Genomic DNA, 18,681 nt, shown 5'->3' on the forward strand with positions numbered 1-18,681 from the left:
ATCTGCACTGCGAGTTGTAATATTTGTTGATTTTTATCGATTTCAATTAACAATTTAACAACACGTTGAAGTTCATCCCAACTATTTCAACAAATTGACTGTAAAAATTCGTTGAATATCTCCTATCTTTTTAAGTTCCGAAAAGTAGCCCGTGAAGTTTTTTTACACAAGGTAATGGAAAGATAGGGTAAGTCCCTATCGGTATTTGTTTGAGCAATGAGCAAATAGAGAAGACTAAATTTTCAAAGTATTGTTTAGCAGTTTTTAAGTTTACAAAGACAAAAAAGAAAATTTTAAGTTTTTTATAGGAGCAATGGATTATCAATAATGACTACTATTCATGCATCCAGCTCCAAAAGTAATGGATGCGAATGCGAAATCTTTGGGAAGCAAACCAAGGAAAAATGTTGTGACTGTAATGAGGAAACCCTAACTACTTCAGAGAAAAATGGTAATTGTATGACTTTGAAATTATTTTAACGGCCATTTTTCCATCGGACCGGTAAACTTATCAAGACAAACTGTTTGATATGAAACCTGAGAATTATTGAGAGATTTTGTTAGGGTGGCAGGTGGGCAATAAAGAATAGTATGCTACAAAAACACTTAAATTTCTCTACAAAAACACTAAATAGTTTTTAAATTTGGTGGGATTTAACCAGTGTATCTAATATATATATATACAGCATAACTAGGTGCACCTTTATACCAGTCTGGAAAACATGGCAGGTTTTGGTGCATCAAGCAATATTAAGGTCTAGTGTTAATAACATTACACCAGGATTTAACAATAGATATAAAATATCAAATGGTTTGCACATTCCATTGTTACTTTTTTCATGCCTGTTGATTGTTTTCAAAGAAAAGTGCATTCCATGTTATGATGATGATGAACGAACTGAAAAAACCTCCACTGTCCATCGTGCATTTGTTTCTCACAATACAACAGGTTCTCTTTTTTATGTCTGACAGTTTATTTTTTTAAATAAAAAAGATCACAAGAATGCTTTATAATACGGTGTAGCTGCAGCGCGTTTTGGTCTCATCCACCAATTGTGCCCTTTACTGTTTTGTGCTTACCGTATTTGCTCGATTGTAAGCCGCCCTCGTTTATAAGCCGCCCTCGATTGTAAGCCGCATGTTTAGGTGTTAAAAAAATAATGTAAGCCGCCGTCGATTGTAAGCCGCACGCTGGAATTTTAGATACGATTGTTTCCTAATACATCTTTCTGTAGTTATATGGTATGCCCATTTGCTCATATCTGTTAGTAACGTTGATAATTGTACCCGACAGAACGTATATCGACGTATAATCTGTACACGCATACATGTTTTGAACCCCAAATAATTTAAAATGTTGGAGTGTAGAAATGATTTCGGTAGAAAATTAAAATATAAGCAGCCCTTGATTGTAAGTCGCCCTCGATTATAAGCCGCACAAACGGCAGCTAAAAAACAATATAAGCTGCGGCTTACAATCGAGCAAATACGGTAATAATGTTTTAACGTTGCGCAGCTATTTCCGGCTTGGTGATTGTTTTAGTGTTATTGTATTGCTATGTTTTTTTTCACCAAGCGAAATAAACTCAACTCAACTTAATATTGCAAAGTGGCACTTACATACACAAAATATGTCCATTGCATGCAATTTTGTGGTTCTTTGGACAAACTACAATCTTTCATACTATAAGCTTTTTGTAGGAAAAGAAAATATGAATAACCGTATTTCGAACCGCTTGTCATATGGGTTCAGGTTCGGTTCGGGTTCACTTCTGTTTGTTTTTAAGGGTTCGGGTTCAGTTCAGGTTTTTAAAAATGTATATTTTCGGGTTCGGGTTTTGTTCCGGTTTGAGCAAATTATTCGGTTCTAACTGGTTTGCAGTTTTTAAACTAGTTCAAATATTTTTTGTTTCAATTTAATCTACTTATCATCTACCTGCCATTATAAAACTCCAGAAGAATTTTGATACTGCACTGTTATTTTTGACACCAAAGGTGTTATCTTGTGTGCGCCGTTTTGAAAAAGACACAAAATATGAAACAGACTGCATTTTTTACTGGTTCAGGTCCACAGCCAAACAAAATATGGGTTTAAATCCGATTGGGGTTTTTGAAAAATCGTAATTTTCGGTTCGGGTTTAATGAGATTAACCACTTCAATCGGTTCGTGGGTTCGGGTTCAGTTCCGGTTCGACTCCCTGTCCTATTTATCTGAAACTCTTATCTTAAACATTTACTTATTTAGATGATGATGACGAATTTATGCCTTCATTTGCTGCATATGTGTTGCAATCACCATTGCCGAAATTAAAAATTACATCAAACTCTCCTGTGAAGGAATTTGTTGACAAATGTAATCAATGGCTTATAAGCCTTGTGTCCAGTGATTTTGTTATTGATGACAACAATTGGAAATCTTCCGTCACTTGCTATTTGCATAAAATTAATAAAGTGTGCAAAAATAGTTTCAAAAGGCAACAACAAGGAAACAAATTCAATGAAATTGCCTGTGCTTTCCACACTGTCAACGCACTATCTATTAAGCAATTTGAAAGTCTTGCTGAATCCAGAGAAATGTTTGCCCCTAACAATCAGAAGGTTATTCTTTACTGTTGTTTCCTCCTGACAAACTCTGGTGTTTGCCAGTCGTTGTCAATGAGACAGCAGGATGATCATTGGTATGACACAAAACTTGACATATTTCTCAACTTTTTGCAACAACAAGCACAAAGTAAGTGTTAACACTTGTGCAAAACTTCCTTGTATTAGCTTGTGCTTGCCTAATTGGCAAGCTAATTGGGGAACACTTTTGGAATTTGTTCTTTGTGTATGGTGTAATTACACTCAATGTTAAATGTTGTATAATTGAGAAATGGTTACTAAAAATTAGGATAATTTGGATACTGTTACTAAGCAAAGTTGTTCACAATGGCCCCAATTTGTTTGGCAGTAGAGCAGAGGTGGGCAACCTTTTTGCATCTTTATTTTGCATAGCCATTGAGGCTCATGCAATAGCATAAACATACAAAATTAACTATTAGTGTTGTTTTAGTTTTTTGAAAAATTGTTAAAATAAAATAAATTGTCTTTAGATTTGACACACTCTGCACCAGCATGGAAGTTTCAGCTTCTGTTTGACTGTGCTAACGTCTTACATGATCTTAATTTGACAAAACAAATACAAAAAAGGTTTGATACTCTTTCCGAAATCAAGTCTACCAAATGTGGAGAAAATGTCATTAAAGCATTTTCCAACTTTGCATTGGTGTGTAATAATGTTCTTTTTTAATTAATGCACCCTGCTTCGTGTACTTTAATTTTTTTGTATTTTTAGCTGATTGAAGCTGATGGAAATGTCTACGACAGGTCAGAAACACACAATTTCAATTTCAACCCAAAATATAGTCTATTTTCACAGTTTTGACCAAAGTTACCAAACATTTGGACTATTGTAAAAGTGTTTAGACTTTATTACAAAAAAATTATAAAATTTTATGTAGAGCTCGTGATCCACCAGGCCAAAGAAGCATCTACATTCCTCCTGGCGATGTATGTAGCGAGTCTTACAGACTTTCAACCTTCATAAAATATCCACAAGAAGTTCCAGCCAACCCACGATTTTTGGCTTCAGCTGGTTTTTTCTACACTGGATACAAAGACAGAGTCAAATGCTTCAGGTACCAAAACACAACTGCATGTGGTTTTTGTGTTATGTTCATCAGGTTGTTGGTTCTAATACTGCATTGACCACTTGTGTTTCGCTAAACAATAACCTGAGTTGCTTTGTACCAATGCAGTGGATTCTATTAGGCCAGTAAATTTAAGACACCATCTTTGAAAGTCAACATATTTAAATAACAAGTATTTCAATGGACTTGCAACATAATGGGCAACTCGCATTTAGCCATTTTGACCCTCTTTACAGTTGCATGTAGATCTGACAGCATTCAACACACTACTTGTTACATTTGCACTAAGAATACTAATACTCAAGTTTGTTATACTAAGATAAACATTTGTTTGTTCGTTTTTGTTATCAAGTTTGTTATTGTGTTAGCTGTGCTCTGTGCATTGAAGATTGGGTTTATGGAGACGATGTAAGATCAGCGAAATGGCACAGACAGGATTGTGCATTAGTTACTGGAGAAGAAAGTGGAAATGTACCTATAGGTAATAGAAAATAACAGAGAAATGTTACACTAAAATAACAAATCCTGTATATTTACCAACATTCTTGTTGCATGTGTTACTGTTTTGTTATCAAATCGACTTTAATTAGCACACAAGTTAATGTACTACTGTATTTACAAAACAACTTATTTTTTCTTAACTTTGAAAGGAGGAAGTTTTAGTCGCTTCATGGCGCCTCCAGCAGCAGCAAGCTCTATTAGAAACAAGCAGGTATGTTTAGTTGAGTTTGTCTCAATGGTTAAAAGAACACATAACGACACTATAGGACAAAACAACTATCCAGTCGGAAATAGCTGCGCAATGTAAAACAGTATGGAGCACAAAATAGTGGAGGGCACAATTGGTGGATCATAGCTAAATGTGCTGCAGCTACACTGTATTACAAAGCTTTTTTGTCACATTAGCATAGTGTTTGCCTATAAATTTGGGTCGTCATATATATTTTTTATCGAATGTATGGATGCTACTTTCTGGACCATGAACAGTTCTGGACCAAGTGCTCCAATTTTAGCATAGGTTTTGGTGACAATTTACAAATTTTGATGCAATCACAAATGCATTTTTGCAGTTTCTGTAAGCTTGCACAAAAATGAAACTCTTGAAACAACATCTAATGTGGGCATTAACGTTGCTTTATTTTAGTCACCAATCAATCGCCCACCAGCTCTGGGAATAGATGCTCACCCAAAGTCCGTTGCAAGGCAACCAGCTGGAGAGGCACTACTCAAGCATTCTCGTAAGAATTTTGATACCAAACAACATAATCTAAACTGTATCAAATACTGTACAATGCTATTTTGTGTGCTTCAATATATACACCTTTAAATTTGAGTTTTTGAAATTGGAACTTATTGCTTTGCAGCACATAGTAACTCTTATACTCCCATGCAAACAGCAAGCCAGGTGCCATCAACAGCAAGGACTCAGTTTCAGGTTGGTTAAATGTTATAATTAGGAAGAAAACCTTGTAATCTTACATAGACTCAAAGGTCGGATGTGTGGTTTACACACCACCAAGTATTTTGTAAATGAAATAGAAATGGTACACTAGGTTTAGTGGTATATTTAGCTAACTGATCAAAAAGCAAAAAACAAACACCCTTTGTGACCTGGTGATAAAAAGTTTGGCAAATCATTAGGTAATCTGTATCTAGTCATACCAAATTATGTGACCTCTGCTCTGAAGGGGCATATTGTTTTTGTTTGTATTTTTTCTGTTGAACGCTGGTTTGTTTCTATTGTTTAGTCAAGATGTGCTTTAAACTTATTCAAATTTACACACATGTTAATTAGTTGTACAAACTGAATCCTTTGAAAGTTTGCTTCCGAAAGACCCTGTCATTCACCCACAGGCCCCTAAAATGTAAATTAAAAAAACATACTTACTAAATTACACGATTCAGGGGTTTTATACTTTGCTTGGTGTAAAGTGTTTTCATTTTAAGTTTATTTACCAGAATTTATTTCAATATGACTGATAATGTGCATTGAGTATTGTTGTTTTCATTGTTTCTTCGGTTGGTGTATGTAAAGCATTCCAAGCCCAATGTATTTTGCGTGATACAGGTCGTGGAATTTGCAACTATACCTTCATCGTACCATGAAAACTTTCTTCGGAGCTTAGATCTGCGCAAGGAATCAGAAAGAAGGTGTGGTATAAATATACATGTTTTAAAACATCGTTTGTAATATTTCTTACCATCGTTGTAAAGTTCTAAAATACAAAAAAAACTACCTGTAATGTAAATTTTATCATACTTGGAGAAAGATGCAACAACTAAGAAGCACTTTTGTACACCTTGCCACTTTGTAGGCATAGCTTTTTTAAGGTACTTCACCCGCTGTCGGTTAAAGGATAAAATAACACAATTTTGTTGCGCTTCACCTCTGTATACACAACAAAAATCAATTGAACGCAACAAAGCATTTGACTATTCTATGTAAAGCAAAACACAACAAATTTCAATTGCCTTGGCGTCCCCCTTTGACTGTGATGCTACAGATTACAATTGTTACACCAATGTGACAATGGAGTCTATTGTTCAAGCTCTGCAACAAAATGGATTGAACCTTTGTAACCACACATTCCACTACCTGTTGTTGCCGGTTTCGGTTTTAAAAAAATAACTTTGTGCACCTGTTATCAATGTTTTTTTTGTTTAAATTGCTATTGTTGTTTATTGCCAATTTAAAAAAAAGTTAGGGTTTTTGTTTTAGTGTACCATTTCTTTTGTTCATGACATTGGTAACTGACACATATTGCAGTTATTGTATTTTTTGCTTTTTTATGCATGAATTTTAGTCGTTCCTTTGAGCATTGGCCATGTGAAAGACCAACAGTCCAGTCAGCTGACTTGGCAAGATCAGGATTTTTCTATCTTGGCAATCTTGACCGTGTTCAGTGCTTTTCGTGTGGTGGTGTTCTAAGGAACTGGAATTACGGTGATAATGTACAAGCTGAACACCGAAGGCATTTTCCACATTGTCGGTAAGTGAGAATTCTTTAAAAACATGTTGAATAGTTGAAGTGAGGTTTTGTGATATCCAGATATAATACAAGAAGATCGGAATGAGATTTTCTTCAGGCCTTTCTGGTTGTTTATGTGGGATCTAATATAGAACAGTGCTGTATAACATTTAGTTGATATAAGGATATTGCTCATGTTAAACTTATGCCAAGCTTTGCCATTGGTCTGAAGCTACAACTAAGGACAACTAGAAACAATTAATTTTTTTACCATAAATAAAACAAACAGAAACTTTTTTATTTTGGACATTGTTTGTACCAATGTGGAATCTTCAAAGCAACATTCACCTTCTCTAACCAACTAAGTAACCATTTTAATGTCAAAAATCAGGTAATATGCAGTTAACATTGGAATGCAAAGGTATAACAAAAAAGAAACTGAACAAAAATAAGGATATATCTTAACTGTGAGAATGATCCTATTTTCTGAGACAAATGTTAGAAATAAAGACAGCATGGCAACTTTATGTCTGTCTGTTTGTTGTACTGTAAACAACTTTTTACTATTTGCTCTGTGGTTTATTAAGTTGTTTGGTAAATATGTTTTGATGCAACTTTTCACATAGGATGGTGCAAGGATCTGAGCAACAAAATGTGTGTTTGACACCTGAGCAACGGGCAACAGTTCCAAGCAGCCAACATGTTTTCCATGAACCACCAGATCCTTCTGAAGATGTTGCGGTATTTACATCACATATCTGTTACATCAGTACTAGTTTTATGTCAGGCCGAACCTAAAATGAAACAGGCCGAACCTAAAATCCCGTTTGTGTGGACGTTTTCAACTGTACCTCGTGTTCTCAATTATAACAAACCAAAATCACTTTCACAATGTGGAAGTTTTTCTAAACTACCACAAATAGTAGATATAAATACCACAAATAGTTAATTTAAAATCTTTCATATGGGCGGAAATAAAAGTTTAGGTATTATTTCCATGCAATCAAAAAGTTCGGTTTCGGCCGAATTTTCAAAAAAGTTCGGCCGAAACCGAAACATAAGAAAATAGCATTATTGACCGGAATGTTCTGGCCAACCGAAACTTTAGTGCATCACTAATTTTAACTTTTCTATTTGAAACGTAAAAGTATTCAAAGATTAAATGCCAATAACAGTCAGTTGTTTATGATTCAATGACTTAAGATTGCTGGTTATGTTTATTCTGTGACTTTATATTTATTTTTGCAAATATGTGGTATGTAAAGAAATAAAGTGTTTGGACTTAGATGGTGCATAAACTGTGAATAACATGTTATTCAGCAGTGGGTGGTTTGGTAAATGACAAACAGATGAATCATTTAATGAGTTGGCACATTTGCTATTACAAAAGTTTGTGGGTATACACCAACAGGTGAATAACCTGGTTAGTGTTGTGAACATATTTTTGGTATCCTATGTCTAGTTTTAGACCATGGCGGTATACACTATACACTAAGCCACAGCTTCTTAACCAGGGGAGGGGAAAATTGACATATTTTGGGGCACATGTACAAATTTACATGCTGGATTAGTGTTCTAAGGAACCTTGTCCCTCCTAATATAAAATTTTGCAATGTAGCAGAAAACTTTACATGCAAACATATTTTTATCACAAGTTCACAACCCTATGCCAGTATTAAGATCATGGCTGTACACAATAGCTTCTCAACCAGGGGGTGAAATTGACATATTTGTACAAACTTACATGCTGGATTACTGTGCTAAAGAACCTTGTGCCTCCTTTAAGCCTTTTGCTCTATGAACCACATACCATTAAGCATAAAAACAGAAAGTAAAAGTACAATATTTAGGTATAAAATCAGACCAAATTTCAAACCCAAACAGTGGAGACCACAAAAAGTTCAACAATCCCCTATTTTTGTTTTCTATTTTCAGAGGGACCTAAGAAATATGTTTCAATGCAATTTTGCTGTAAATCCTCACATGAGAAATGAAGATACAAGATTGGAGACTTATGACCATCGTTGGCCCACTTCACAAGTTAATGCCACTCCTCGCCAAATCGCAGCCGCTGGATTTTTCTACCTTGGTTAGTCGACAATAGACAAATGCATAAAGGAACCATTTTGACCATTCCATTGTAAACGGTCAGCAAAGTTGTAAAATCAAGTTAAACTGGAAAGTAATGCTTTTAATAATATTTAAACCAGATATTGCTGCTTATTGTTAAAATGTTATAGAGCACAAAACATGGATTGCACAATTTGTGAATAGTGGCTAAATGTGCTGCAGTTACACAATACAATAAAGCGTTATGTGACTGGAGCTCACAAGAAAGTGTGGTTGGTGCAATGTTTGTAAACACGACTGGGTGGGACCTTTGAGCGACCCTAATAAAACTAACCATCTGTGTTGGGGAAAGCTTTACATTCTTATACTCATACGCTTATGAAGTTACAGCATACTAACTTATTTTGTGGTACAGCTTTAATTTTTAGTCTTGACACAGTAGTTAAAAACTGCAAATTAACTGCAGCAAAAAAGAAAAAAAACAGTTAAAAATGAAAACTTAAACTTAGATAAGAATGTACATGCCAGTGCATTAGTTTTCAGTTCTTTGTAAGCTTGCACACTAACAAAGTACACTAGAGTGGTGCAACAGTTTCCCTGGATTAAGTTAAATGCCTTGGATTTGACAAAGCTTTACTTAAGGGTTAACAGAAGTCTTCTAAACAAGGGGATTTGGCATGTTTGTAAAGGTTAAGAAGCATTAAAAGGAAAAGAGAAATAGATTTTTTTTGTTTTTCAGGCGAACGCGACCGTGTGAAGTGCTGGTATTGCAACGGAGGTCTTCAAAACTGGGATCCACAAGATGAGCCCTGGACAGAACATGCAAAGTGGTTTCCAACGTTAGTCAAAAACTTAAAACTTTGTGTATAGTACTAACAATGAGTTTACACATTGGCTGCTCCCAAACCCTGTGATTTTCAAACAATCTGTTCCATCAATGTGTTGGAAGGCCTGGACAAAAGAAATACAATACTTTTTTAAGCTAAAATGGTGACAACTTAGAAAACTTTTTCACTAATTTCACACTTTCATAAACAGTGGCACGCTAAAATGTAGTTAACGATATAGAAGACATTAAAACAGTTCATGATTTTCACTTTTAATAAGGTGTTTGTGTTTGTTTCCATTGAAGTGGCCACTACTATTGCTTATTTGCTGTACTGTTCTGGTTTTAAAGTTTGTTAGGTAACTATTGCCCACCTAGGATAATTTCAAGTTTATTTCCTTGTTTGTTTTTTATTTCCTTGTTTGTCATGGGTGGTTTTCCAGAACCTGATATAGCCCACTTTTTTTTATTTCCTTGTTTGTCATGGGTGGTTTTCCAGAACCTGATATAGCCCACTGACTGCATCACACCTGTTGAAGGAAACTGACTCGTCACTGCTTTGTTACTTCATATCCTTATTTACTGCAGTTTTCCGGGTAGACTGCAACCAAACTCCCACTACTATTTTTGTATGCCTGATAAGCATTACATCAGTTGCTACTTGCTAGTTTAAGCAACACTGTATTTACACTTATAACACCATATGTATCCAACCAAATTGTCTCACTGCAAGCATATATTGCCTTTAATGTTGATCGAAAATGTACTATGGCTTTAATTTGATAGAGTAGGTTTCCAATGCCTACATAATGAACATGGACTTTACCATAGCCATTAATGGAATTAAAGAAAAATGTCCTGAAAAAGATTTAGTCTAGTCATTTGAACATCATAGTTTAGGTACTAATGGTTGAGAGATGGTATGTCGTACCTATTACCAACCCTTTTTTGTTCAAATTCATTCTCTAAAAGTTTGTTATTACTTTATTTTACCTTGCCTCTTTCAGAAGACATGTTGTTACCAGAGATGCAACAATTTCACAAACAAATCAGTGTCATTCTAAAAAAACGATAAGGTTGTTATAAAGTAATGTTAGAAGCAAATATTGTTTTGTCATCGATAGCTGTTTAAAATATGCCCAAAAGATATGTATTTTTTTACTTCAACCGTTTCTTTTATAGATGTGAATTCTTGCTCCAGCGTAAAGGACCAGATTTCGTTCACAGAATGGTAGCCATGTTTCCCAATTTGAACCGTCCAGTTTTGCGAAGCCCTCATGATGTTCCACCAGCAAGAGAAAGACCCCAAATAGGATATGGATCTTCCTCACGCAGAGGGGGTTCACCACCACCAGCTATTTATGATCCCCAGGTATTTTGTTGTTTAATTCAGATCATGCGGTATTTTTTCTTTCAACAAGCGACATAAACTTAACTCAACTCAACTACTTTGTCAGAATTTCCCTATTCATAACATAATTATGTAATGTTAGATTATAATCTATGACTTTGTGGCACACATACCTCTTGTCATGTTCTGAATATGTGGTGATATTTATAACATAAGGTTATGAAACTTTCGCATAAACGGCATTCTTAAAAAATTAATAATTACCTTATTCATTTACCTGAAATAAATTCAGTTTTGTCTTATTTAGGTTGAGCTGAAAAAACAAAGTGAACAGTTCAAAAAAGCGATGGAATCAGAAACTGTGCAAAGTGTAAAAGACATGGGCTTTGACTTGAAAACGATTAAAAGCGTTGTGAAAAGGTTTGTATTGTAATCTGAGCAATGTATTAATCATCAGAGTCCAAGGAATAAATCTTGAAAATTTACAACCTAGCGTTTGTGGCTTACAGAATTTAAATGCGAAACAATCATTGCGTCGAAGTGTTTAATTATTCAGTGTTATCTCTAAAAATGTCTAACCACCAACGTCACTAAAAGCGCTACAACTGCAGCAGTACTTTTAACTGCATCCACCAGCTATGGCCTTCGTTATTTTTGCCTTACGTCGTTCTAAGGTTGCGCAGCCTGTCCGGCTTTTGCAATTGTTAAAGTGCAATCGTGCCAAGATGACTTCCTTCATCGAACGAAATAAACTTACTACGTTAAATCCTTTTTAATGAGAGTTGTAAGCGGGGCCGAAATTCAATATGCCTTGCGTACTATGACTTATAAATACCTTTAGACGCATTCGAGAATCCAAGCCGTGTACAAGAGCCGAGGAGTTGGTTGATGATATTGACAATTACCAACGAACATCGGATAGTGACGATGATGATGATAATGAAATGGAAACTGACCCACCACAACCGGCATCCACAAACCCAAAGCGAACAGGTAAAAAACTGAATTGAACTAAAAAGCTAAAAATATTGCAAAATCAAAGTGTGTTTATTAGTGCAGTGGTTTTTGAAGGGTTAATTTAGCATTTTCTGGAGAAATTGCATTGTAAGACATGATAGGTCAAAAAATGTACACTGTACACTGTCTGCAGCTTATCATGTATTGGCTCTAAGCTTTTTTAATTACATTGCCATCTTTAGTTTTATGACGTCATCATTCTGTGACATGATAGTTTATAACTTTAGTTTTTTGAAAAGAGGCTAAATTAAATTCTTCTGGATGTTCTCATGGGTAACGAATCTAACAAAATAGTTCGTCAAATCAGAACCACTGCATTCGTCAAGTCAGCCCTATAGCGTTTATGCAGACCAGCTATAACTGTACACTCATAATAGCTAATAAGAACGTATATTTGTTACTGCGATCAGAATGTTTGGGGGACCGACTTGATGCGGTATAATGCTGTCAATAGGCCTGACGCCGTAGTGCGTATAATGTTTTGACGTTGCTATTTCTTGCTTGGTGATTGTTCCAGTATAATTGTGTCGCTATGGTTTCTTTCACCTAGAAATACTAAAAAAAGATTCAAAGCAATTATTGATTAAAAAATTGTACATTCATGTGATATAGCTATAATCCACAGAATTTTAATTAATTAATTGTTGTTTTGTCAGGCGACATTGCGTGCAATTCAATGACACCGATGGATGCGGAAGGTATGAATAGTTGTCTAAACTAAACATAAAATAATACTGCAAAGATGCTAACCACAAAATTTGCTTTGTTCAAACACTGTAAAGACATTAGGAGAACCTACAAAAATGAAATGTTTCTTTATCGATACTGTACATGAAAGCGGCAGCAACGTTTTGGAACAGCAAGTTTCTTTGTTGTGTTAACAAACTAAGATAAAGTGGACACTTATAGTTAGACTACATGTGACCTAGAATCCTAATACTAACAAGAAACCTAGTTTAGGTGTAGAACGGTACGTCAAATTATGGTGCAGGAGTATTTAAAATGCAGAAGTACAGTGATGGTTTAATCGAAAGTGATTTCGAGGGACAGGATCACTGGCGTAGAGTACGGGGGTGCGGGGGTGCCGCGCACCCCCGGCCTTGACCTTTGTATAACGTCAAAATCGCATCCTTTTTCAATTTACGTCGGTTTTAGAACGTGTTTCCAGCTAAACAAATGCGCCCGCACTCATGCCAACAGACGTCGGTCGAAACATAACAATTGTAATTGTTTCGCAATAAACGGGTATTTTAATGCAACATAAACATGACATAGAGACTAACGTTTTAGTATTATTTGTGGCAATAACTTTCTGCAATAAAAAATAACTGGGAAATAGTTAAAAATAAATTGATTCCTAAGCGTGTTTAATGTCCGTTTGCAAAGCACTGCAACGATCTAAACTTGATCCAAGGTGACCTAAGTTTAGGCGTCAGTAATACATAGTCAGTATATTTAAAACGTGAATTGCTTTTACTTTTATTTTCCGCCGTAACTAAATCGTTAAAAAATTGCTGATTCGGCAAATCGTCCTTTCGTTCCATCAGACTTATCAGACGCACAGCAAACGTTCCGATCGAACACAAACAAATTGTGTCAAGTGACTATTTGCAAATTAATTTTATAGAAACTACAGGCTAAAGCACGTAAAAGGTGGTATTTGGTCCTATACCCGTACAAATACTGCACATGGCATAGGCATCGGCGTCAATTATCAAAAGTCGCACCCCCGGTATTTTTTAAAACTCTACGCCTATGGACAGGATAATATAGTTACATCATCAAGGAAATAAAGTATAAATAGATAACAAAAGGTTGACCTTGCTGAAACCTGCAGAAAGGTTCAAAGCACTTGCAGCGTTGCAGTAAAACGATTAAGTTAAGGGATAGGCAGTTTTCGAAAAGGTACAATCATCAAATAACAATATACTGAAACTGGATACAACAGAAAAAATAATGGGCATTATCCCAAAGCAAAACTATTATGGACGTTCAGAAAGAAATTAGTTTTGGCTTTATTGCAAGACAATGCAAAGTAAGAAAAATGGATGGTTTCGACAAGGAATGATTATGATGAGACAATACATCGAAAGTGAAATGTCCACAAATAGAAAAGCATTGGTAACGTAATCGAAAATCTAAACAAAGGGGAAATATTGATACCAAAGATGAACTATGCATGAGTTGCACCACTCAATAGTGTACTATTGAAGACACGAAGTCATCCAGAATTGAAAATAGAAGGAACCGATTTTTGAAACAAAATCCTTTAGAAAATAAGAAGGAAAAAGGACATGCACATGATGCTTTGTATCAGAAGTCTATTCAATTCCAGCTTTAGTTTCTTGGTTTAAGCAGTTCTGAAATAAAGTATCCAAGGTAAACTTTGCCCAAATAAAAATTCAAATGGACGTTTTACTGATAATATGTACAACAAATGCCAATTTTTGAAACCCAAGGCCGACTTACCTATAAACGGACACCAAAAAAGAAAAAAATGTAAACTTGGTAACAAAACGGACTACCTATTGAAACTGCAAATAACGTAATATAATCACTAAACAAGCCTTCTATTAGTTTTGGGTTTATGAAGGAATTACCTTCGAAACAAATCATTGTGAAAATGTGCAGACCAAAGTCCTTCAATGCAAGCACGGATCAAGGAGCTACAAGACGAAAGATTATGCAAGATATGCTTAGACCAACCTTCGGATATTGTCTTTGTGCCTTGTGGTCATCTGTGCAGCTGTGGAAATTGTGCAACCTCGGTGAAGAAATGCCCGATGTGCAGAATGAAGATACAGAAGTCCATCCGTACCTATATGTCGTAATCGGGGTTGTGCGCAAGCCAATAGGCTAAAATAAGGACTGGAAAATAACGTGGAATGCCATAAGTGGTTGCACACATGGTCAATCGCGTTTTGATGTTTAGCGCCAAGTATCTCAACGGAGCGAAACAAAAAATGTCAGTTTAAAGGTGAAAAATTACATGCAAATTATAGATGGAAAATAATACCTGTCATAAACATTGATTGAGGTCGCTCAGTACTTCAATCGGTTACCAAAACACACTTGCTAATGTAACGCATAGTTTCAGAACAATTCTGACATTTTTGTTTCGCTCCGAGTGAGGATTTGCACGTTTTACGGTTTGATATCACATTTTAACAGTTTACTTGAATTTTTTTTACTTTTTTAATTGTAAAGTAATGATAGTTGATGGTATCAACAAATGTGCAATTATGACCAATAACTGTGTTTAAAATTTAATCCATTTTAATCTTTTTACATTAAATTTTAATTTTTACATATGCACACTTCACTGTTTAGTAAGCATACATAAAATATATACACTCATGTTTGTTCATTTAACTATAATTACCAAACGTAAAACGTAATGCACTTACTTGCTTTGAACTTCTACCGGACTATGCCTTTCGTCACGTAACTTTTTATCAGGTTATTTGTGACTAATTTTGACTTGACTTTAACCTGAACATGGCTTTGTATGTCCAATGCCAACACAAAGGCCCTCTGTATGTCAAACGCCGATTTAGAAGCAGCGTTACTACGCGTATTGTGGTTTTACCAAGGTCGGGAAACACCAGGACGCTGCTAAGTACCGGTATGTGTGTAATTTGTTAGCTAGACTTGAAAAACAAAACAATACACTATGTAAGCATGACTTAAGATGCAAAAAGTGGGTTGAATATGGCGAGCATTTTTCTGCATAACATATTTCTCTATGTATGCGTCATGGCTTTAAACCGTCTCCCATTTTTCACTTTTTAGCCCCAAAGTCCTCAATCTGTTTATCGAGCTCAAAGCCAACTTATCATCCTTTTTACATCAATTTCCGCGGATTTTGTGCTTTGTTTTATGTTTGAAACACAGCTTAAAGATTCACCAATCCAGATGTGCAAAACAGTGCTTGTAAAATATACACTGTGGAACACCTTTTCATATACGTATGCACGGTTAAAAATGTTTGCTTCTTGCCATATTCGAGAATGTTTTTATGTTCTGTACACCTTGAACGAAACATTTACACCGAAATGTTTACACTATGTTCATTTCTGTAACGTGAATTGCATTTAACTCCATTTTCGTTCTTTTATTGACTGTAACATTTAAAACATAAGCAATGTTAAGAAACAAGGAGTCCTGTTGTTTTTCATTAAGATTTCTGATCAACAGTTTGTAGATTGTTTGAAAAATGTACATATTTTCTGTTAATCTTTACCGAAATTTTTATACTATCTCCGTCCTGTTAATATTTGAAAAATATGTCTTTGTGATAAAATATTTTCTTGCAAACAAAGAATTTGTCATGTCTAAATATGTATATAGAAATATAGTGTGCCTCTAACGTTTTGCAAAAGTTAAAACTCCCTTACCAAGCTTTTTGGTCATGTACATTATTATACCTTTTTTACTATGGTTTATTGGTCTAGTATTTTTCGCAGATCGACTTTTAATGCAATCTATCTGTAAAATATGTTGATGTGTGCGACGAAGCTTTAATGTTGTATTTGTTTGGCTACTTTATAGTATATCATGCACTTTACACACTTACATCGTCTCTCAAATATCTTATGTCTGTTTACAATTCCCACCAGGAAAGTTTCAGTCCTGAAAAAATGCTGTATCTTTTCAGTACATTCACTCACTTTCACTACATGCAAGCACTATGTATAATTTGATGTAGTTTGTGTAGTGCTTGGTTTTAGTGATAACCCCACAGTTACTTAGTTAACCTCACAAACTCGATTGCAACATCGTTGTGTAGTTGCTTAGTTTACTTGCGCTTCTACTTTTTTTGACTACAAAGTGGAAATGTCACATAATCGCTGTATAACAGATAAAACGCCAAAATTTGTACTTGCGTGTGCTGTAGATACGATCAGATCTTCCGTTTTTCATTGGATGTGATGCTTTCTCCGGACCAGTGAAGTTCCTAATAGAAAGCACTTTGCTTTTAGTCTTTTCTTTGATGGAATTCGTGGTTGAAAGAATGCCCAAGCCACATCTTTGGTATACAAGTTGTAGTTGTGTTTCGTATGTTCTGTTCTTAGTTAATTCCATCTGTGGTCAATAACTGACCACGCCGGGCACTCATAATGAATTCATAATGAACAGATAATACGAAAGCACGCGTTTGGGAATTGTTTTAGTTGATTCTGCGATCTTTTCTATGATCGCATATATTGCAATAGAACAACAATAAATATTAGCTTCAAAGCTTGTTTCTTCTGCTGCTACTGGTCACAAGCTGCCACTGAATGTATAGAGCACTAAAATCATTAATGCACATTACATTTAGACTCCTGAGAGCCAGACCCTGTACCCGAACCTTTACATTATTAAAGATGTTTTTTGATAGCTTTTCTGAAGTCGGGTCCAGTTTCTTGATTGAACATAGGCACAGGATTCGTACTTACTTCGTACAAAGAACCATAGACTTGCGGAAAAGTGTCGGAATGCCATGTTTTGTTAAGAAAATGTTACAAAATTGTTTGAAACCTTCATGTATCATTTAAATTATATTGAGTTTGCTTTATCAACCAAGGAACTAAAATTTCGTGTTAAATATTGGAAATGAGATGTTGTTAATGCATCGATTGTCTGTCTTTATTTTCCATTGCCAAATGTACATGCGGCATTTTTTCCATCACATTTGTGTATAATTTAGTTGGTATTACATGCACCCAAGCCTGTTTTATGACATGCTTGGGCGATATAAGATTTTATCCACCTAATTGTCAATAAAAATGTTCCATAGGTTCTTTGTTGAATTCGGATTCGGGCTTTTTTTAGCGCAATCTGTGGCTTTTATTTTTTTAACTGTGATAGTCTCTTACTAGCTTCAACCGTTGACATGCGGCTCTGTCACAAAAATGTGTTTCTTTGGACTCCCATATGCAATTCCTACCTAGCGTCATATATGGACAGTCTAACCTTATAAAATGCCTCTGTCTAAACTTTAGGCTCTAAAGAATTGTTACCACGTATCATTATGGTGAGCAATTTATTAAACAACTTACAAATTTTGGCTTGTGCGTTTTTCCTTCATTTCAAAAATACACAACGAATAAACATATGTCCGACACGAAAAAGTGTTTATAACTCACAAATATATAAATGAAAATATATTTGCCATCGGGAAAACTTCAAAACACTATAGAACAAGGAACGTGGTTACATTTATATAAAATACAAAAACGTTTTGTTAAAATCGTAATACTTTATTACATAATCGTCAACAAGTCTTGCATCGTTATGTTTTTGCCGTCGATTGATCAATATCGGATGAGACGGTGGTTATTTTTACGTCTTTCTCCCAAGCATTGATAATAACTCTGGGTCTTTCTGAATTTCCTACTTGCACAGCTTTATCGCCTTTGTAAGCTGATTCAAACAGCACCACCACATTTGTTGTTTGTCTGCTTGACAACAGTTTAAAGGGAAACAACCTTGTTTTGTGATCAGGGAAAGAACAAATTAAAGCGGCTAAGTTCAATACATAGTTTCCGAAAAAGACGTGACCAAACAAGACCTCGGATATGTAAGTTGTAAAAAAGTCCATTAATATAAGACCGACAGTCGTGATCAAATCTGACACAACGCACACGGCAGCGGTGCTGGCACAACGAACATACACTGTGTTGACATCTGTTAAATGTGAGAAGTATTTGCAAAAAGGTAAAAGCAGAAGCAGCAACAAGATCAGTTGTGAAATTGAGAAACCGATTGTGCTAA

At 35.3% G+C, this 18,681-nt stretch overlaps 1 protein-coding gene across 1 annotated transcript; it reads left to right on the forward strand.

Moving 5' to 3' along the window:
* Positions 1–232: 232 nt before the first annotated feature.
* Positions 233–16,903, forward strand: LOC145232987 (E3 ubiquitin-protein ligase XIAP-like). The gene is made up of 21 exons (XM_080097649.1): positions 233–247; positions 309–451; positions 863–949; positions 2,246–2,731; positions 3,093–3,265; positions 3,335–3,366; positions 3,501–3,677; positions 4,058–4,170; positions 4,340–4,401; positions 4,834–4,927; positions 5,054–5,124; positions 5,758–5,840; positions 6,494–6,679; positions 7,285–7,399; positions 8,594–8,747; positions 9,468–9,567; positions 10,737–10,926; positions 11,213–11,325; positions 11,747–11,898; positions 12,579–12,620; positions 14,554–16,903. The coding sequence occupies exons 2-21, from the start codon at positions 328–330 to the stop codon at positions 14,751–14,753; spliced, it is 2,754 nt and encodes a 917-aa protein (XP_079953775.1). The 5' UTR covers positions 233–247; positions 309–327; the 3' UTR covers positions 14,754–16,903.
* Positions 16,904–18,681: the final 1,778 nt, after the last annotated feature.

The sequence above is a fragment of the Phallusia mammillata genome, chromosome 6 (assembly GCF_965637545.1).
Source record: "Phallusia mammillata chromosome 6, kaPhaMamm4.hap1.1, whole genome shotgun sequence".
NCBI lineage: Eukaryota > Metazoa > Chordata > Ascidiacea > Phlebobranchia > Ascidiidae > Phallusia > Phallusia mammillata.

Excerpts from the sequence above, each read along its gene's own strand:
- LOC145232987 (XM_080097649.1), top strand. The coding sequence starts at position 328 with ATGACTACTATTCATGCATCCAGCTCCAAAAGTAATGGATGCGAATGC. Across the intron at positions 5,841-6,493 it reads CGCAAGGAATCAGAAAGAAG|TCGTTCCTTTGAGCATTGGC; the intron begins GTGTGGTATAAA and ends CATGAATTTTAG. Across the intron at positions 11,899-12,578 it reads CACAAACCCAAAGCGAACAG|GCGACATTGCGTGCAATTCA; the intron begins GTAAAAAACTGA and ends TTGTTTTGTCAG.